Below are 22,292 nucleotides of genomic sequence, written 5' to 3' on the forward strand. Positions count from 1 at the left end.
TTTTGTGAACCTGTTCAGATGTAATACAAACTATGCTAAGAGGCCAAGAAAATATATTTTGACCAGATTCAGGAGGTTCTTGGCGAGTTTAAGTCTAGGCTCAGAAAGCTGCAACAAATGTATATGTTTTTATTTTGACATTTAGCTCATTTTCTAGTTAAACACGTTTCTGATTAATCAGCATAGCTTTTTTTGTATTTCCAGTTGACAGATATTTAAATCCAGTATACTCACCAGGAGGCATACATGAGCGGGACAGTTTCGGAAAATATAAACCAGATTTCTCTGCGAATCAGTCTTACACACAGAATTTTTCACCTGATCCTGATATTCATCTCCGGTATTTTCAGAGGGATCAGTCTGTGAGTACTGAGACGATACACTGATATGCACTTACAGTATGTTGTTCTTACAAATAGTCCAAATAAACAAACCTATAAGCTACTACACCCAGCAACAGGGTTCCACTATAATCTTACCTGGTTAAAGATAAGATATTTTTTTCTGACCTATACACAATTACACATTGTGTAATGATTTTATATCATAATGATCTTTCTATTGAATTCAATGGAATACAAGCATTATATCTGCACATTGATGGTTTTTCCAGAATTCCTCATTCCTTGTTTTGCTCTTGACAGATGAGAATGGACAGACCTCAGATCCGGACATCTTTTGATATTTAATATTCTAAGTGTTTGGAAAGACCAGCATTTCGGCTTTGTATGACACACAATTGATCTGTTGCTTGGTTTAAAAAATATGCAGTCTTGATCCATCAAAACTCAATCAGTTGCAAGAGCACTGTATTTATACCATACAATTCAGCAGTTGCACGATTGTGCATATTTTCTGTACCTCAATGTGTGTGACAAATGTCATCCGACCATATTGCATTTGATCACATGATGACGAGCAGTACAGCTTCAGAAATGCCCTGCTTATCTTCAGATATGTTATTAACATAATCAGTGTAATAAAATTACATATCAAGTAGTTATCATTTTTTATAGGTTTCACTTTGTTATTGCACCTACACTGTAAAAAGTGATGTTGACTTATAACTTAAAAAAATTGAGGAAACCCATTGCCTTAAAATTATTAAGTAAATAATAATTGAAAAAAAAGTTAAGTGACAATTCACTTAACTTATACTTTTTTATTATTAATTACTTAATAATTTTAAGGCAACAGGTTTCCTAAATTTTTTTTAAGTTAAGTCAACTTATCACTTTTTACAGTGGAAGCCTATTTATGAAATATTGTGTCATCAAGCAGCACGCAGACTCAACCAGAGTAAAACAAGCAAAGGTTCACAAAAGTAAAATATTTAATTGTGTTTGGAGCAAATATCTGCACTCCTTGAATGCCGAATTTGGGGGCTGTAGCTAACTGCTGTAATCACTGTAAAAAAAAAATAAAAAAATTGTTTCATCTTAAAATAATTTGTTACCCCACTGACTTAAAATTTTTAGTTTAGTCAACTAAAATATTCCAGTTGTCCCTTAAATGAACATTATCTTAAAATTTCAGGTTGCCTAAACTAAAAAAAAATAAGTCAGTAGAGTAACAAATTATTTTAAGTTGAAACAACTTTTTGAATTTTTTTTTTTTTTTTACAGTGTAGGTATCATTTCTTATTTATTCATAATGACATTGCATTAACATAAACTTGTTTGTAAGTTATATATTAACCACAAATTATTTATTAGCTTTATACTCCACATGTTATAATAAATTATAATCTGTGTGTTTTAGTTGCCTTTTTCCTGTGTAAATGCAATAAAATACATGAAAGACTAATTATATTCTTGAGCTATTGTGTTTTGCAGTAGAAGAAAACATCAAACATCATGAGTTCACAGAGAGGGACAGAGTAGCTTCATAAAACTGCATTCCCAATTACTTTCATGCCTCTTGATTAGTTATTTTCAGTACTTTTTAAACGTTTTCCTACTCAGACACACAACAAAAGCACAGGTAATGGGACTTCCTTTCTGAATATTCAATTTATTCTCTTCAGATTACATTCAGTTACATTAAATTCTTCCAAAATATAACAAAGAGTGTGTTTTAACTGATAAAGAAGAGTTTAAATCACTTTGGAAATACTGAATGTTATCCTCAACATATTAAAGATGAAGGAACAGAAACAGATAGATGTAGTATAAAATGTTTCAGTTTTGTCACTCTACTATGTCATTTTTATATTTAGAGCATGCTGATTAAGACATCTATTTTAGGATAATTCCTCTTTTAAACTGTGATTTCAACTTTCCAAAAAATAAATGAATAAAAAACCCAGGAAGTAAATCATAACATCGTACATAAGTTACCCGCTATTGGATTGATACTTGTATCTTTTTTTTGGATTAGTGTTAGACTAGTGTTTCACAAAGTGAGCTGCTTTATCTCATATATCTTATCCGTAGCATGCCAAACAACGTGAGGGTCATGTGGTGGGAAGCCACACAAACAATTAATCAGGAAAAAGAAACTGATAATCAGCTGCTCTACAATCAGTAATGAAAAATGTTACAAATGGTTGCATCACTTGTACCTAGACCTCTGTGGTGCAGTGTTACTCACCCTAAATGCCCTTCTGTCTGTGTACTGTTTTGTTTATAATTCTTGTTTTTTTTTTGCATTAAAAAAGTACCAAAGACCATAATTCTTATAGATCTTGGTGGGAAGGTTTCAAATCCACCCCCACTCAAGATGACAAAAAAGGCGTTCTAATTCTACTCCAGTACCGCTTTACACAACCACCGGATATTAAGTGGTGCTTTAACCTCTTAACTGCCCCCCCCCCCCTTTTGAAAACAGACTTGAAAGTGCACTATTTAAAGTTAAATTGTTATAATTCATAGATGTTTTGAATACATACCTAAGGTTGGTCTCTTTTTAAAGAAGACAATCAGCAGATTCATGCAGAACTGAAATCATTTAAAAAAATTTAAGTAAAAAAAAGTTATGTTTAAATTTACTGTAACTAAAATGTACGGTACAATTATTCTTTTATGTAAAATAAACATTTTACAAAATGTTTCAATCCAAATTTGGTATAAAATTAAAGCCATATGTCTAAATAAGCTGTGTTCCAAATCTGAAGTTGATATAAAAAAATTGAGGTTACTATGCAATTTTGTTTAGGCGTTATACCACAAACAGCCAGCGGATGCCATTCAAACCCCATTTTTATGCACTTTTCAGTCACAAATGTATCGATTTCTCTCTCACTATTACTCCTATCACAAAATATGGATTCTTGAGACTCCTTTCTGATAATATGTATTTTGTCAAGATTATAAAAAGTTTTGTTTCTATAAGACCGGAATACATTTGGAATATGCCACCTCCCACTAAAAGATTTTAAAGTACCATTTCTATGGTAAAGCAATATCTGATTTCACAACGGTTTTCACAGGATGAATTTTGAGATTTTAAGCTTTCAAATGATATATAACATATGACGATTACTAAAACATGTGATAGCAAAAAAGGAAATGAATAGAATTTTTGTGTCAAAGATCAGAGCTCCTGTTATGGTGTATATGGTTTGAGGTGCGCTTTCGTCATAAATGAATCTATTACTGCTCCTACATAATATTTTAACAACAAACAGAGATCAAATCTTTATTTAGGAGTCTTGGACCTTTCCAACAATATAGTTTGTCATGATTAGATTAGGATTTAATGGTAATATATTGAAGTAAAGTTAGGCGTCCCGTATGACAGTTAAGGGGTTGAATACATTTGAATTTTGGTTCCTAACTCTGAATCTGTAAAAGCCTCTGAATCCTTGATTCCTAGAATCCTCTAGTCAATGGGAATCTACAAAGAAATCCAATTTGATTTACCTCGGGACATTTCTCCACCATCTTGAATTTCCTGGAAAACCTAAATTTTCTAACTCCCCCTATAGGCTGTTGATTTGATTTGCACAAAACTTGGCATGCACCATCTCTGGCAAGGCCCTCATGACAAAAAAAATGATCAGAGCATTTCTGATTTCCTAAACTAACCTAATAAAAAAAATAAATAAATGCAAAACGTTAAATATTCCAACCCCCAAAAATTACCATCTGGGACAGTTCTTAAAAATGTATTACTATGCTCAAAGGAAATATTTGCCAAACCAAAACAAGGAATATGTTCCACTTTTTTAGTCAATTGGCAACCATACTTTCAAAACTTGTTTATCAGACTAAACTTAAACTTTTGAACTAAAAGGCTGTTCATTAAAAAAACAAACAAAAAAAAAACAGTAGTGGAAGCACCAGGGAAATCCTAAACTTAGAAAAGTGATTTTGGAGAACCATCACTTCAAGGGTTTCAGTACAGCTGCAGTTTAGTTTATGAATAGGAAAATCTTAGACTACATTCTGTAAGTGAAACTATGGGTTGTGCATATAACGTGCAATGGCAAACATCAATTAAACGTATTTCTATAGTCGTGACGTATTGTCGTATGACGTATGGTGACCCATACTCGAAATTGGTGCTCTGCGTTTAACCCATCCAAGTGCACACACACAGCAGTGAGTAGTGAACAAATGCACGCGCGCACACACACACACACACACACACACACACACACACACACACACACACACACACACACACACACACACACACACACACACACACACACACACACACACACACACACACACACACGGAGCAGTGGGCAGCCATGCTGCAGCGCCCGGGGAGCAATTGGGGGTTCGGTGCCTTGCTCAAGGGCACCTCAGTCGTGGTATTGAGGGTGGAGAGAGCGCTGGACATTCCCTCCCCCCACCTACAATCCCTGCCGGCCGGGGGCTCGAACTCGCAACCTTTCGATTACGAGTCCGACTCTCTAACCATTAGGCCACGATGAGATTGTTCTCTCATCAACATGCCAATAGCATTCAGGTTATGATAATTCAAAGGGCCCCAATCAGAGATGAGTAACTGGAGATCATATAAAAACTACAAATTGCAAACTAAGGTTGTTTACATACCCCACAATTTGAAGTTTAGAAACTTGGTTTAATATTTAACGTTACATTTATTTAAAAATGTTTAATGTCTTGTTTTTTTTGACAAACTTATTTTAACATAATCATTCTGAAATTTAAATTTGTTAATTATCAATATAACAATACGGATACTTAATATGCACGCATTTTCCAAACAAAAGAAAGAAACGACATCTACACCAGTGGCAAAGTGAAACATCAGACACACACAGAACGTTAATTAGGCTGAACCTCTTCAGAATTCAACTGAGCCTGGCTAAGCATATCATTTCTCAGAATCCAGGATCGATCTTTTCAGCAAAGCTACTGGAACTAACACAGGATTGAGAGGACAGGTGCCAGCTGTAGCCCAGTCTTTTTTGTCCTTTGCTGGTTCTGTGAGAGATGACTCACTGGAGGGCTCTTTAGTGGATCCCACAGTAGTCCTGAGTTTGTGTATTAATGCAGCCGAATCAGCTATATTAGCCTGTTGGACGTCCCTTTCAGTGTTTGAAGAGGAAGCTGGCATTTTTGCAGGTTGGGTGAGCTGTGAGTGTAACTGGAGAAAATGATGTTGAAGTTCCTTGCAGTCCAGTGAGGGGAGCTCCTCAGGCAAACACATCAGCATATCCAACAGCACTGCGCTCTCTGAGGATGGAATGTGGAAAACATGAGAAAAAAGTAGAGTGCTGTTCACATATCTAAAAGGGGATAATAGTTCACCCAAAACGAAAATGGTCTTTTTTACTCACTCTCATGTCATTCCTATAGGAATGACTTGTACAGAAAAATGTTTCAAGTGTTTATGAAGATAAAGTGAAAGTCAACAACACTGATCCACATTCTTTTAAATACAAAATATCTTTGTGTTCCACAGAATAAAGAACATCATACGACAAGATGGCAAGTAAATAAATTGTCATTTTTGGGTGAACTATGCGTTTAAGTTGATCTAACTTCCACATCCCTGGAACAATGTGTAAAATGCTCATGAAGAGTGTCATTTATTCAAATGTTTAACAGAATATTATATGTAAATGTATAATTTACTTACCCATTGAAGTAAGAGCTGAATTGCAGGTTTTAGAGTCAATGTCACTTAAATATTGATAAATCTTGTCAAAATTCACAACACACTTCAGTGTTATTGGTTTGCTTGGGTAATCATGATCTAACAGTTCCGACTGAACTTGATTGTGCCTATTTGGGGAAACTGACAGTGACACTGGACCAGTGGAAACAGGACTGGACACTGTTGGTTCTGCTTCTGACTGCAGTTGGCTTGGGCTTCTTGTCATCTGTGAGGACCTTGGTGTGGGTGCTTCAGGTGTTTTAGGCACTAGAGGTGAACTGCTTGATGCATTATCCAACTGGCTAAGAAGGTCAACAGCATTAGAACTAGAGTCAGGATGAATAAGAGATGCAGCTGAGGGAGCAGAAACACTGGGATTTGGGCTCATCTCTGAGGCAGAAGGCCGAGGGGGGGTTTTAGGGGACTGGACAGGGTGAAGACTGGAGAAAGCGGGTGTTTGGGTGATAGGGTGTGGAGGTTCAGAGTGCATCAGGCCACAAGGCTCAACAGCAGCAATCACAAGCATCTGATGACAAAGTAAAAACAGAAATTTTATCTGCTATAAGAGTCATTAAGATGACAAAGGCAATAAAATAAGTCAGATACTGTACACTGTAAGTGACTGATAAGTGTTATGTACTTTGCTCTCTAGGTGTGCTATAAATAGAAGTCATATATAAGCATCATAAGAGAATGACAGAATCAGTTGCTGAAATTACATGCTTATGGTGCAAGAATAAGCAATAATGTAAAATGTATAAGTTCAGAAGTAGGTAAATATAACCTAATTGTCACAATTTTTCCACTTCCATGTAGTGACTGTTTTAGCAGCTTCAGTCAAACTCATAACTAGTTTGAATTTTTGAGTTATTGAGGTGAACCTGTACAGTTTTTGGTGTGGTGTCTGGTGTAATTTCTCAAATGGTGTAATTTCCCACACAGACCTGGGAAAATGCAGAAGAAATAGTCTTCTCGTGGGGTCTAGAGATTTTCTGTACCAGCTCTGCCCACAATTCAATGGGAACTTTAGCTTTGCGCTCCTCTCTCCTCTGACTCTGGACCTGTAGATACACCTTCTGTAGCACTCGTGACTTCAGGGTCATTATCAGGTCTTCGATCTGAAACCAAACAGTAATAACAATTGCATTACAATGGCCATGTGCATGTTCATCCACAATTTGGTGTCGATGAGTTTACCTCTTTGAGAGACCGGTGAGGAACTTTCTTTTGAATCTCAGTCAGATCTAATTCCGATTCAAAATTCTGCTGATGTTTCAAAGCTTGCAAAAAGCTCTGAAGATCTTTGCGATTCCATCCTTTGCAGAGAGATCTGGTATTCACTGTCGGCTCTTCCTTAGTGCGCTGAAGCAGAAAGCGTGATGGTTCAGCTCGCCGGCGAAATGGAGGTTTCATAGTTGCAGATTACATGAAAGTCATATTCCATGTACTTTGAAATCGTCTGTTGTATGAAAAGGAAAATATCCAAATTTAACAACAACAAAACATAAAAATGTTTTTCTTTGAGAAAGCCTTGGAGGAGAAATGTTTAGCTTTAAAGAAAAGTTTTGTGTTTTAGAGATCAAGGTTTATATATGTTTTGATCAGGTGAATTATAGGGATGTCATGAAAGTCTAATTTGGTATGTATCTGAACAACTAAGGTTAACATAGTACAGTTGTTTTAGAAGTGTTGTGTTTTGAAACAAAGGCCTAAAAGCCTGTCGTCTTAACACAGATACACTGAATACTTCTACTCACTGCACGGTGAGCAAGAATGCGAAAATACATGTTGCTTCTTAGAGCTTTCTTATAGCCACTGCTTATTATCTCAAAAAAGCACCGATAGCTTCCACACCATATGACAGATACTTACAAAATAAACTGTAGGACAGCGCCTATTTTTTCACTTTATTCACACGGCTTTATTAAAACAGGATTATACGGCAGCCATCAAACAGAATCATTCAAAGTAAAGTAGCTGAGACTTAAATGTCCGTAAAAACTGTTTGGTCGCAACACGCTGATAATGCCCGTATCTCGCTACGAGTCACCGGAAGGTTCAAAAACCACGAGACTAAAACGCGTTTGCACAATTCCGATGGCAAAGATCCAACTGGGCTGTTCTCATTGGTTTTATTCAACATATAGATTAAAAATATAACGAACGAAAATATGTTAGAAAAGACTAATTAGTATACAGTCAGTGGTATTACAATAGTAAGTTTATACTTACTATTGTCATTTGTTAAACAAGCCACTAGAGACCGCTCAAACCTCACACAAAAGCTAATTTCTCCAAGTATATGTGCTATTACACACTGTATATTTGTCTGTTGCACTTAGTTGGAACCTAAAGTCAGTCTGTTTTATCTTATTTATTCTTTCGTATGTAAGTTAGTATAATGAGACATTTTTGTCGAGATCTATAGCACTTCCGCCTGAGTTGGAACGGAGTATGTAGACATTTATACATCTGTATTTATCATGAGTGCTGTACATCGTTTATGAAAACGTACACAGTACTGCTAACTATTTTGACCTATCGTTACACATTAAAAATGTTTTGGCAGCGGTGGGATTCGAACCCACGCCCCCGAAGAGACTGGAGCCTTAATCCAGCGCCTTAGACCGCTCGGCCACGCTACCCATAGAGCACTGCTGCATAACCAATAATAAAAAAATTATTACAGGTTTTATCCAGTGTCGAGGTTTAGTGTTTTTTTTAAGTAAGAAAGTACTTATTACCCTCGTTGTAGCTATTCAGAAGGAGTTTAACCATAGACCGTTTTTATTCCAGTTCGTTTCCCCCTTTGGTGCGGACCTTTTGGGCAAATGTGAATACAGAAATAGCACTCGAGAGTCGAGACCCAGCTGAAGAGGTGATTTGGTCCGCAGTGAGTGCGAACATTTTGTGTATAAACATCTATTTATTTGAATGAACGTCATTTCAACATGACTGTAAGACCAAATCAAGAATGCAGGATTCAGGCTGAATTTGTATTTATAGCCTATAGCCTATGCTATAGGCTACACATTCAGCATGAATGCACTATTCTTGATACGGTCTGCAGTATCTTTAATCCAAAATAAAATTAAAGATGAGGTAGATACGTTGTAGTGCAAATGGGATAAATTATGTGATGATTATGGCCTCTGCTGGAGATTGAGTGACATGATTTTACTGGTTGTATGTATGTATTATTACCGCAGCACTTACAACTGGGGTTGTTTATCTCAAAACGGAAAGATGTACCTTGACATATTTTATTATTTCATAAAATACATAACTTTTTATACAATTTTCTTACATATACTTTCTGATAAATTGTTATAATATTTTAGAGAGAGAGAAAAAAATCATCTGAATGCAGGTTTACTGAATGCTACTTCATCTTCAATTAAACCATTCTCCTCAGGTTTCATGGAACCAGTCCCCATACGCCTTATAACTATAAGACAAATACAAAGAAACAAAGTCAATTTTCACCTTGCATGTCACTGCATTTATATGATGATCTGGAACACAGTCAATCTTGAATAAAAAGGAAGGAATTAAGATTAAAGATTAATACGAAAGTGATTTTAAGAAAATCTGATTCCGTGTTGCACACACAAATATATCACATCATATTTTGCTATTTTATAAACTTAAGAGGATTTGCCTCAGATGACTTTTCATTTTACTTACCACCGCTGTCCAAATGTGGCACGACTTACCCTCCAAAATTAGAAATACTTTTGTGTAATTTATGTCGTTTAGGATTAGATTTTTTGTAATGGAAGAACATATAATCATAAAGATTGTATTTGATAGCCTTAGTAATCATTCACTTTCATTGTATCCACTCTCTGTTAAACCAACAGTTTATTTACTTATTTTTACTTCATGGCTGTGAGCAATGAGAAATTGAGAGAAACTGTCCACCACTTTTGACAGAATTGTGTTAAATCATTGAAATCGTTTTTTAGAATCCTACATTTAACTGATTTAATTAGTCTCATCTAAACCTTTGATATATATTTTTAACTATTAAAGACATCTATTGCACTTTAATAGTTCAGATTGCCCTAATGGAGATGAAAGGCTTTTGCATTAGTGTCACCATGGACAGAGTATCATTGTTTTGGTTTTAGATGTTACAGAGATATCTGTCAGCTTTTCCAGTCTGCGTTATGTCTAATCTGAAATGTATTATGTATTACATATTTTGTTTCATTGGTGTCAATGACAGTTCTTGTCTTCGGTGTTACATGCCGTTAATCATTATAACGCAAGTCGTATTTAATTTATGTTTAATTTATAAACAAAGCAGTTAGCCAAATTGAAAAATAATAAACTCATATGTGCTTTCATAAAACAGAGCACTACATCCGTGGATCTTCAAACAGTGTGTCAGGGGGTTCTTGGTACTGGGATCCACCAATTATTGTATGTGAAAAAAGGCCTTCCTTGCTTCTGCTCTGCCATGGCCTCCTGATCTCCAGTGGTTTTCTGCTCTATCATGGTGGTCATTTCCTCCACCTGCTCCACCTTGATGTTCTCCATGTCTACGGGCTCCACCATCTCCACCTGATCCTCCATAGTCTCCGCCACTGCTCAATAGCCCAGGCCCACCACTACTGATCCAAGCCCACATTTTCTTCATGAACCTGGCCCTCCATCCATCCCCCTTGTCCATCTCCGCTCCACCACCTTCCTGGAAGCTACCATATCTGTTTTCAGTTTTGTTCAAGTTTTCATGTGATCTGGTCATGCCCTTATGCTGTTCATAGGTGTGTTCAACTTGAAAAGACACTGTGCAAACCGTTCTGTGTATGACATCAAAGTACTGCAAGAGCGATTAATTGCTTTTCATTGTTTTACATTATCAGCCTTGTCATTGTTTCTTTGTCTTGACTACATTTAAGTTTGTCTTGTCCTTGTGTATATTTAACCATATTGTTTCTATTGTGCCTTGTCTAGCTTTATATAACCCGTTGATGGTGAATCTTTGTCAAGGTCAGGTTCATGTTATAGTCGAGTCATTGTGTTAGCTTTGTATTTATTTTTTTATTTCAATAAACTGCACTCTGCTCACCTTCAGCGGACTATGTGTTACCTTTGCAGTGAACGGGTGCCATCAATGAGAGTTTAAACAGCTGATAAAACATCACAATAAGCTTCAGGTTTGTAATACAAATCTATCATTAAGATGTTATTAACTTGTAACTATTGCTTCCAGCCCTATTATGAGTCCTCTTTCTATGATATTGCTTTCTCCAGTAGAATTAGTCTCTTCTAAATTAAGAGAGAAATACACACAAATGGAGCACCATTTAGCCTACAATCGAAAAGTCCAAAACAGTTCTAAGCAAATATGTTGGTGGATTTTGATGTGAGAAGACAATGTGAGAGATGTTTTTTTGGATTATGGATTATGGACTGGTATTTTGGCCAGCAACCAAGGCGGAAACCCAAATGAAACACACCAGCAAAAGTTTAGCTAAATATTTTCTTTACCTCATACTTTAAACTCATTTAATTAAAATATATTATTTAATTTACAAGTATAAGACTTTAAATAAACACATCCATATTGACATTTTTAGTGTCTGAAATATAGTATGTTACTTTAATATAAATTGCAACTACATATAATAAATATTTGTATACTTTTCTATATGCATGCTACTATATGCCAAAATTAAAATGAAACATCAGTTTTTATACAATACTTATGTATAATATGCTCTGTCTTTCTATCCACCGTCCTTGGCCTGGAAAAGGTAACCAATTTCGATACTTGTGCTTGCACCTGTGTACCATCTCTTTTGTTTATGCAAAGCCCATTTACTCAAATTCAGCTGTGTATGTACAGTATCCATTTAAGTTGCAAAAACCAAGGGAAGAAAAGCATGCACTGAGTCAACAGAACAGCCCTAGTAGAGTTCGGACACACTGGGAGTGAAGGAGAGAAATGGAGAGAGAGAGAGAGAGAGAGAGGCAGGCGAAGAGAGAGGAGAGAGAGATTGGTCATGATTGGGTGATGGTTTAAGGGGTTGGCATACCTCTCTTCTCCCTACTGGGGTATGGGGATGGGGACGGGAATTCTAGGAGGGGCTTCACAGTGACCTCATACTTCATATATTGTAAGTCTGAACCGGCATTTACTAAATATTCTGCCTTTAATCTTACCGCAGTGCAACGAAAGCTTGCATCTATTCAGCATCTGTCAATCTGACGTCTGTATCCTTCACAAATCCAACGCACGACGCAGAGGTAAGTGAAATCATCTACCGTGTCCGCTAGAAAGGATTTTGCTAGTGCTCTCTATGTATGGCCAGGGCTCGACGCCTTCAAACAACCATTGTACTTGGATTTTTACGTCTTCGGATTGTCACGAACATCACGCATTTGCTGTGTATTGTCTTTCGCACCCTTTTTCGCGTCTCACGGCCATTTTCCACGGCCCAAATTAATACCGCTCAGACGACAAGGCAATGAATGAAATGCAAAGAATTTGACGGAGACCCCCCATTATAGGTTTTGTTGGCATTCATGTCGAGTAGTCTATTTGCGTTTGGTCTCTCTGTGCGTGCGACGTTTTTCAATTTCTGCCGGATGCCGGTATAATGCAACCTTTGTGGAATGATGAAAAATTTAGCGCGTAATCCAATAATAACAATGGAACTGTTTTGTAACTAGAGGATACGAACGAAGTCCTGTCTATTGCCTCCCTGCTTGGCGTGTCAAAACGTTATGCACAATTCATAAAAAAATATTTATTTATATTATAATTTATTGGTGATTTATTTGAAACTCAAACGAAACATTATATGGACGTATATACAATATGTATTGCACCCTTATAGGAGTAAGGTTTCTTAGCAAGGCTTTGTGTTAGATTATTGCTTTAATTTAGTATTTCGAGTGAGTGGGGGCGGGGCGAATCATTAGGGGTCGTATTGCAGTGATGCTGAGAACACGTTACAGCTTTGACTTTAAAGATGCTAAATGCACCCTTCGTTAAAGACATCATTGTATATCTGCTGTATTTATATCATATTTATAGAAATGTTAATGGCTGACTTTGTACAATACGTCACGTACATGTTGCAGTCGAATGTAGGCCGATGCGTGATTTTTGATTAACTGATGCAATGTGCTTATGTCCTTCTGTGCCAGATTTATACGTTCGTGCCGGTGTGAAGTCGCCGCTCCCAGGCCCATCATAGTTATTTTCCACTGGCACGTGAATGCCCATGCTGACGCACCATAAGAAAACTCCAGTGTACATGACATAACCGCGAGAAGTCGGAGAGACATATGGCATGCCCTATTATTAAAGGACATGGTGTGCAGGCAAGCTGCTGCAGTGGTGCGAGGCATGAGCCAGTGTCATGCTTGGCCCATTTTGTGGTGCTACTTTTGGTTTTTGATGTTACTCCACATACTGCAATCCTGCATTTAATGAGCACAATTTAAATTCATTGCATACACACACTTCCGTGCCGTTCTAGTATGTCTAGAAGAGAGGTATGTAGTCCTGATGGTCTGAATTTGATGGAACCCATTTTTATCCGTCAAGAATAAGGTTTCAAGCATGCAAATTATTTTTGTTCATTATGATGTTGTCAAGAATGATTGATGAATACAGGGATAATTTACCCACAAATGAAAATTCGGTCATAATCTACTCACCCTCATGTTGTTCCAAACCTGTCATGTTGTTGTTTTTTTCCATGGATATTTTTTTAAGAATCTTTACACAGCTGTTTTCCGTCCATTCATAGTGACCATGGCAGTCATGCTCCAAAAAAGGACAAAACCCTAACATAAAAATAGTTCATATGCCTTGTGTCATGTGATAGCTTTGTGTGAGGTTACTCCTAACCCTAACCTTGGCACGTTGCACCAGGTTGGAAGTAACTGATGCCGAAATGCAGTTGGTTCTAATATGTCTTGTAAAGTGCATGTAAGTGCCAGTTCAAATATGCAGGATGGAAATCAAATTAAAGCAGTGAAATGGCTCTGAATATAGCTTATGAGTCATATGGGCTGTTGTTTTTATGAACTGGCATTGTATCAAAAAGAGCTGTTTGAAAATTCTTCAGAATTACACCTTTTGTGTTCCGCAAAACAAAATGACACATACTTGGAACGACACGAGAGAGAATAAATAATGACATAAGTTTTCTTTTTGGGTGAACTATTATGTTAAATGATATTCTCTTCTGTATTTTTAGAATGCTGTTATGCACCTTTCTCTTCACATATTCACACAGAGCTTGCTGTATGTTTTAACTCCACTTATGTTATCATGCACATGTTACAGGACATAACTAGCCACTGACCTAAATGCGTGCTCCATGTTAAGATATTGACAGTTTATACACCAGATTGAGACTTCATGAAACAAGCACTTAGAATGAATTTATTTAATAGGATTGAGTCTCTAGTACATCATGCATAGGTTGATTTGCATATAACTCTTATGTATTGGTTGCTTTCTAAATCTATATGTTAAACATCTTTCTTGCTGAATTGTATTAAAGGAATTTAAAATGTTAATATTATGAAAGCAACTTTATTTTTCAAGGTTATCCTCTGAGCTTCCATAATCTGGTTTAATGAATTTACATAAACAAATAGATGGGAGGGGAACCTATTGCAATGCAATGTATTGTCCTCTAGATAAAGATAGATTGAGACAGAAGGGAACATAAAACGAGTCAAGAATTAATCGAATAATTAATTGCTATCTTATATGATGCAAGAAAATGGATGGCCCAGTATATTTGATCATAGTTTATCAAAGCCAGTATTATTTTCCATGATCATTTTATATATATATATATATATATATATTATGTTTGATGCTCAGGCGAATGCATGTTGTTCTTATTCAAAGCAAAGAGCAGGTAAACAAGATAAATGTTTTCTTTGAATAGGATTTTATCTGTTCAGATTATGCAAATGTTCCATAATAAGCTTGTAGAGAGAACAGAGACATTCTGTAACCTTCCTTAAAGATATATTCATTTACATCCTTTTGACCTTCTTAGTACGCCAGCCTCCTTTTGATGGTCATATTGTCAATTTTTTGTGAAGTTCCTTATTCTCCCCCAATTCATTTTCACACCCATATCCATATTACATATGTTTTTTGCTTTTTACAGTGACTGACATATTTTTTTATAACATGCTGTTAAAATGCAAGACAGCTATAAGATTTTGCCTGACTTGTTAAAACTGACAAAGGCATTGAGCATACAGTAAAACACAGAGTGCAGTGAAAAATAAACTTAAATCTACAAACAGTGCAATCTCAATCAGACTGAACCAGTTCTCTTCATAGAAGCCCAGTATTTAGAAGTACCAAATATCTGGTCTGGTCAGGTCAGACACTACACCATCAAATCATTGTCTTTGTTGAAGATTGTAGGGGCATGTTAAGTAGTCTATACTTACAGCTGTGCAGTGTGCAATAATATCATGAGAGTCAACTTGACCATAACAGTATAACAGTTTGAACGGAAAGTGACAGCAGGAGTTAACTGGGCAATAATCACTTCTTGGTTGTGTTAATTTAAGTAGTCATTTAACAAACACTTAAAGCAATGCTCAGTTCATTTATTAAAAAGATAATCCCCCTGGGGTAACCAGAGTTAAGTGCTTCACTATTACTCTTTGCAATGACTGAACTTAAAACCTTTTGACATTACCAGCCTAGATCTATAACCACAGAACCGGGGCATGGGAAGTGTCTCGTACAGTAGTAGAGCAGTGGTAGCAACACCAACTTCAAGGGTGATGAAGGGCAATGAACGATCTGATATAATGCATACTCTGAATACATTCTAAGTGGCTTTGGATAAAAGTGTATGCTAAATTCAAAAAGATTAATACAAAGGGAAGATTCCACAAATATTGTGGTCAGGTTCTCTGAAGAAGTGTGTGAGCAGTTAGCTGTAAATCATACAGTACAGAGAACTTTAATAGTTAACTACATCTACAGTCTTCATCACCTGGATTGTTGTGATCTACTCAACATTGTGGTTATTTTCTTGACTTCATATTTTGTTTTACCCTAAGCATGTTTAAAGTAATTTTTCGTATTCTGATGTTATACGTTTTAACATTCATTCTCTCCTTCAGTGTGACGTAATTGTAATAACTCCGCCTGAGGCAACTTTAAAGTTTATCCCATGGAGAAATGACAAGCCCTGTGATATAACAGCAGAGAAGGATTTTTTTTTTTTTTTGCATTTATATAACATCTCGTTTGAAGATGTCATGCACAATATCTGCATGTTCACAAACACTAATTAGCACATTGGTGCTAATGCCCAAAGAGTTATAGTTATATAAGATTTGAGTATATTTTCATGCATCTTTAAAGAAAAAATAAATACATTTTAAAAAGATTGTTTGGACCTCATTAAGGGACTGTTATCCAGCCTCACAGATTGCACTAACCTGATGGAATTTGCTAATTGGTGCTTTGATATTTTGTTCTCTTATTTTGAGAAGGGTTAATAAGGGTTACCCAGACATAGACAGGGCACGACTTTAGGGAAACTAGGGGAAGACATCGATTCAGCCCAATGGAAATATCAGTTTAAGCAAACTATCCCATTATAAATTGAAGGACAAATGAAAGACTACGAGAGACAGTCACATGGAAATTTGGAAATCGAATATTGCATAGCAATCAGCAAATGAACCATGAATGAATAGATTTTGTGACAGCCTCACAAAGTCCTGCCCAATGCATGTTTGCCAAACCCAAATAAGCTTTCAGACATTGAGGGTTTTCCATTACAGAAGTGCATCAATGGAAAAGTACCAGGGCTTTCTCAACCGGTACGGGCCCAAGGGGGTGCAAACAATGTTTGCTCTGTGACTTGTTCGCGGTGTTGCTCCCACTGCACAGATTTTCAGCCTTTCAATCCCCGACACTCACTAGCCATGTATGCGTGCCTGCACACATCTGCCTACTCATCCGCTTCACCTTCCCCTGGACGTCTCGCACCATCATTTCCCAAGTCCTTTCAAAAAATGTGTTTATTTTCCACTGGGAACCAGGGCAGTGCTGCTCAGTGAGAATTAAAAAAAGGATTAAGGGTTCTGGCAATAGGAGGTGGACATGTCTGTGTATGTGCGTTGGCTGTCCCGCGATTGGGCACGGTTACCACTAGTTGATGCCAACCTGCTGGCACGTTGGCACGGGAAGATAAATACTGCGGCATAGGCACAAACCTTGCACTGTACTGAGCTGATAACGACCCTCACACAATTTGTTTTGTAAGGTGCTATCTTGACATCCTTGAAATGTACATTTACAAAGGGAGAAGGTAAAATGTCGCATTGAAGATCTTTTTGGGTCACAGATCATAGAAGTTGAAATCTGTGTCCACAGCTCTAAGGATGAAGATTGAAAACAGCCTGCCCTGCTCTCAGCTCCCTGAGGCCCCTCCTCAGACCGGGCTGCATTTTACAGTGGCGACGGAGGAGGACTTTGATGACATCATGGCCATGAGCAAGGATATCTATGGCGGCCTGGACTATCTGCCCTCCCGCTATCAAGCCTGGCTGCAAGAGAGCAACCGCACTGTCATTTTGGCTCGCAAGCAAGGCAAAGTGGTAAGAAAGCGGATATGAGGAGCTTATTGCAGTGCATGTTCCATCCTCAGTGGTTTAAAGGAATAGTTCACCAAAAATGAAAATCATTTACTCATTCTAATGCCATTCAAGTCCATATGACTTTATTTTGGGCAAAACATATAAAGAACATACAGGTACATACAGTAATTCTAAGATGATAAACATTTCACCAAAACTGAAAATATCTCATTACACTTGCAAATCGCACCTAATAATAATAATTCTAATAATTATTTATTTTAACTTACATTTTTAATTTACAATAAATGTTATAAATACAATAAACATTTTTATATCATAATTTCTATATTTATATAAAAATAAAGATAAATAAATTACCGTTGTACTAATACATTTGTACAGTAAAATAAAAAGGAATATTTAGATTTATTAATTTATATTCACACAGCTAATATTTATGTCTTAATTTCTTTGATTCAAGGGTAAACCGTCAAGCCTTTATTTTGGCAGAAAACTGCTGAGAGAGATCAATACAAATTGACTGAAATGCTGAATGCACAAGCATTTTGGAAATTTTGCGAATGTGAAAATGAAGTGAACCTGGTGCACATTGTGTTCCCAGATGCACATAATACTTGACAAACTCACAGCGTGTGCAGAGATGGAGTTCATGTGAAGCAGCATTTATTGTAGCTCTGAGACATCGTAAATATGAAGTCCATAGTTCACTCAGAAACACACAGAGCATGTAACTTTTTTTTTTTTTTATTTAATCACAGCTTTCTGTGATGTGATAAACGCCATATTACGATTTCAGTTTCATTTTGATTTATTGTGCATCCCAAAATGAAACTGACAGAAATTACTAAAGAGCACCATAAAACTCTCTCTTTCCTCTATCATATATATATATATATATATATATATATAACTTTTATGCAACTACATTTTCCAGATTGCACTGGAGTCAGTGTGTGTTATCGATGATGGCGAGACCATGCTGGTAGAAGGGCTTCGTGTTGCCCCGCAGGAGAGGGGGAAAGGTGTGGCAGGGGTACTTCTTCGCTTTTGCTCTCAACTGGTTAAGTCCAAGTACCCCGACGTTAAGGTCAGCAGACTGACAAGAGATGACCAACTGGGGCCAAAAGACTTCCAGAAGTACCGGCTCATTACCAAACAGGTAAGAACCATTTACAATAAAATATTTACATTTGGTTCAGATCTGAAATAAAAACAGCTAAAGCCACATTGTCTTCGTTCTGTCACCTAATTCAAATATGAAGGGAATCCTTCTGGTGCGCTTCTGTGCCGAAGAGCTAAAATTACGCCTTGCTGATCTTGGGCCTAATATCACTGTAGCGGGGGAGGGTCTGTCCACCACAAACATCCCGGTCCGTTTGGAGCCAGCAGAGGTGCATCAGCTCTTCCTAAGCGATGTTCTAATGCAGGGTGTCCTTCCCAATGCCACCATCGTTCAAGATTGGCAGCCCTTCAAGCCTCTGCCTAGCAACATGGCTATCCTGCTGAAGAAGGACATTGATTGGATGGTTGACGATGCCAGGCGCCCAACCATGGCCAGCTTGTGCACCTTCCCGTTCCGTGTGCCAATCGGTGATGACTGGTACTACCTCAACATCGACATGTTTGGTAAAGACCTGACGCTGGCCATACAACAGCTGCTGTGCCACCTGAGGTGCCACACTGGCACTCTGAAGGGTTACGTCATGTGTCAGGTGTTCCTGGAGCCTGCGCTGTGGAAGCCCATGGCTGATTTCTTTAGGGAGACCCTTAAAGTGGATCTGGTGAAGGAGTACACAGAGCAGTGCGTCGTGGAGTCTGATGTCATTTAGTCGAGGAGCCTCAGAAACACCTTCCCTTAAAATTAGACACCAAACCTACATAAACGAGAGGAAATTTAACACCTAAAAGAAAAATCTACTCTAAAGGGACGAAAAACTTCAGCTCTATTCCGCTTAATGAAAACGCTCTCATAGGATTTAATTTATTTTATCAACAACTAATTAAAATAAAATGCATGGAAGTGAACAAACTAGAATAAATGTAGTAGATGCTTGTTTAGGTTATTTAATTTATTTCCATATACAGTGCTGTAAACAGTGGCGCTGACAGGACAGGGACTGGAAAAGAGGGGAGCAGATTTAGATTACATAAAATACGGACCCAAATTGTTCCAGGCCCTTTCATTTGTTGGCATTGCTGACAGTGAAAGCATATTTACTCATGCTGAGTTGAAAAGAAAACTGCACAATCTTTAGGGCACTTTATGATAAAAAAAAACAATGGGATCTAACTTTAGTGTCTGTTGCTTTTTCAGAATGTGGCACTGTAGCTGCTAGAGTGTTTAGAGGACAAATAAACAACATTTCTGGGACTTAATGACAGGCTGCTCTTATGGAGATCGAAATGGTCTTCAAAGGCAGTTTTAATTCATTTGAAAATACTAAAAATTTCCACATAATCAGACTGAACACCTTTCTAATACGCTCCTCGAAAAAAAATAAAAAACCTCTTCCTCTAAAGGTACTTTGCAGTGCTTTACACTCTGTATCAAATTATAAATGTCTGGCTAAGAACTTGCTTATCTATTTAGATTACAGTCTCAAGTTTTTGCTTTAAGTACTTAAACCTGTTCGCTAAAATGACGTCCTATCAGTATTTGTACCTAACTGTAGAAGTGCAGTTTCAATAATACACTGGAATATTGCTAGAAGTACATTCAGTTACATATGATTAATAACTAATAATGAAACAGACATGTACAATTGTTTTAGATTCATCATTTGATTTATATTTTATCTCTAAAATAATTATAAGTGGACTGTTTGGCAGGATCACATCTAAATACATAAGAAATATAACATATATAAATAAATGTTTTTGTAGTTCATTAAAATAATTAGTTTGAATTTAATTGATACGTCACTATGTAGTGGTTTTGTTACATCGTATATTTGTGATTCAGAAGAAACGTGATCTTAAGGAAATTTGTCCAAATTAGGTGCTCCAGTTAAAAAAATAAATAAAATGATAATAATAATGTTCATCTCTGAAAATCTTACGCTGGCTCTTGCGATTCACGAACGGAATCAGGAAAACAAATAAGGACAATTGGAAACCTGAGCAAAACAAGTGACAACTGCTCATCTCTATGAAGAATTTTGATTGATTTTTTGAAGCTGAAAGACCGTCACAATTTATCAGAGGAAAAGAATGGACAAAATCATATATAGGACACATCATCTCATTCTATTGGCCTGAAGTGAAGAAAATAAAGTGAAGTATTACCAACATGGAAAAAGAAGAAGCTTTTAGACGTCCTCAGAACCATATTTAGTTCCTTTGCCCCAAACCCAGATTGCAGCGTGCTTTTCCCTGAAGCACTGTGGCAGAATGAGATTCAAATTCAGTTCATTTATAGCTTAATATATACTTATGAAAATATATAATATAATATAACTTATAGTTTAAGCCCTCACAGAGTCCACCCACAATTCGTTCCACTAAACTAAAGCCAAGAATTTCTATATTCTTTTTACTAATTATGTGTCTGGTTTGACTTCATTTGGTGGACTTATTTTGTGCCCTTGTATGAACTCTCGACATTCTCTGACGAAAAGGAGGCCTCCTCTCCTCCTTCATTTGGACAGCTGCATGTGGGACTTGTATCGCGGTCAGTATTTATAAATGGCAACAGCCAGTTTTTTTTTTATTCTGAAAGTCAAGGCATTTTACAGATTATTAACTGTAATTCCAATGACAGTTTATTGCATTTGTATAGGTGTACATATATCTAAATATATATGTTTGTTTGGAAGGGGGGTGATTTTATGGCTGAAATCTCAAAATCCTTCATGTCTGCTACATGCTTTCAGAGGAAATTGGTTTTAAAATAGACAGTCGTGAAGCACAAGAAACATTAATGCTTCAGTTTCCCATGAAAATGTCATTTTCCCAATTTAAAACGATGTCTACTGGCCTTCAAAAATCTATGTTAGCCATGTTAGTGAAGAGATGCTACTTTTTGCCTCTAAAGCACTCGTCAAAATGCGACATGATGGATTAGAGACCCAAAATGTGTTTGGTATGTGTTTTCTTTTGTACATAGCGCAGTGCATTTCGATTGAATTGTTATGCATTATGTCAGTTTACCTTAGAGGTGGAAGGTTCCCTAGGTACACTAGCCTCTATATTTACTTAGCCGTTACTTTCTTTTGTGTGACATTTAGTAATTGGAGTGTTTATTTACACTAAGTGCAAATAGCCCGCCTTGTTGGCAAAGGCTATTTACACTAACTCCGCTAACTTTACGCTAATTCAGAATCAGTTTCAGTGGTGTAGATGGTAAGGCCGTGCTTTTTGACGCGATTGACACGAGTTCCATAAATAGCATTCATCGCTGTTTGCGCTTATAGTGTAAATAGCATCTATCGCTTATCGCAAATAGCAGCTGCCTTTAATAATCAAGTAATCTTTTAAGAATTTTTCTCTTTTATTTATTGTTTCTATCTTTCAGCTCCACCTTTTAGCACTTTGGATATCTAATTGCCTTTCTGAGTATTTGTGAATTGTGCTGGAGGTTGTAACTC

General features: G+C 36.8%; 2 protein-coding genes across 2 annotated transcripts; one reads left to right on the forward strand and one right to left on the reverse strand.

The window, feature by feature from the left end:
* Positions 1-2,002: 2,002 nt before the first annotated feature.
* On the reverse strand, positions 2,003-8,126 carry LOC306882728 (snRNA-activating protein complex subunit 2-like). Its single transcript, XM_079437575.1, has 6 exons — positions 7,951-8,126; positions 7,276-7,537; positions 7,023-7,196; positions 6,061-6,604; positions 4,699-5,654; positions 2,003-4,388 (listed from the first exon to the last, which is right to left on the reverse strand). Exons 2-5 carry the CDS (start codon positions 7,489-7,491, stop codon positions 5,293-5,295), a joined length of 1,296 nt encoding a protein of 431 aa, XP_079293701.1. The 5' UTR covers positions 7,492-7,537; positions 7,951-8,126; the 3' UTR covers positions 2,003-4,388; positions 4,699-5,292.
* A 4,015-nt stretch (positions 8,127-12,141) lies between these two features.
* LOC306844289 (histidine N-acetyltransferase-like) lies at positions 12,142-20,992 on the forward strand. The gene is made up of 4 exons (XM_079376295.1): positions 12,142-12,336; positions 17,480-17,703; positions 18,641-18,865; positions 18,969-20,992. The coding sequence occupies exons 2-4, from the start codon at positions 17,488-17,490 to the stop codon at positions 19,533-19,535; spliced, it is 1,008 nt and encodes a 335-aa protein (XP_079232421.1). The 5' UTR covers positions 12,142-12,336; positions 17,480-17,487; the 3' UTR covers positions 19,536-20,992.
* The last annotated feature ends 1,300 nt before the right edge of the window (positions 20,993-22,292 follow it).

The sequence above is a fragment of the Barbus barbus genome, assembly GCF_936440315.1.
Source record: "Barbus barbus genome assembly, chromosome: 2".
In the NCBI taxonomy this organism is placed as follows: domain Eukaryota; kingdom Metazoa; phylum Chordata; class Actinopteri; order Cypriniformes; family Cyprinidae; genus Barbus; species Barbus barbus.

Excerpts from the sequence above, each read along its gene's own strand:
- LOC306882728 (XM_079437575.1), bottom strand. The coding sequence starts at position 7,491 with ATGAAACCTCCATTTCGCCGGCGAGCTGAACCATCACGCTTTCTGCTT. Across the intron at positions 6,605-7,022 it reads TTTCTTCTGCATTTTCCCAG|ATGCTTGTGATTGCTGCTGT; the intron begins GTCTGTGTGGGA and ends CTTTGTCATCAG. Across the intron at positions 5,655-6,060 it reads TTCAGCTCTTACTTCAATGG|AGAGCGCAGTGCTGTTGGAT; the intron begins GTAAGTAAATTA and ends TTCCATCCTCAG.
- LOC306844289 (XM_079376295.1), top strand. The coding sequence starts at position 17,488 with ATGAAGATTGAAAACAGCCTGCCCTGCTCTCAGCTCCCTGAGGCCCCT. Across the intron at positions 17,704-18,640 it reads CTCGCAAGCAAGGCAAAGTG|ATTGCACTGGAGTCAGTGTG; the intron begins GTAAGAAAGCGG and ends TACATTTTCCAG. Across the intron at positions 18,866-18,968 it reads ACCGGCTCATTACCAAACAG|GGAATCCTTCTGGTGCGCTT; the intron begins GTAAGAACCATT and ends TCAAATATGAAG.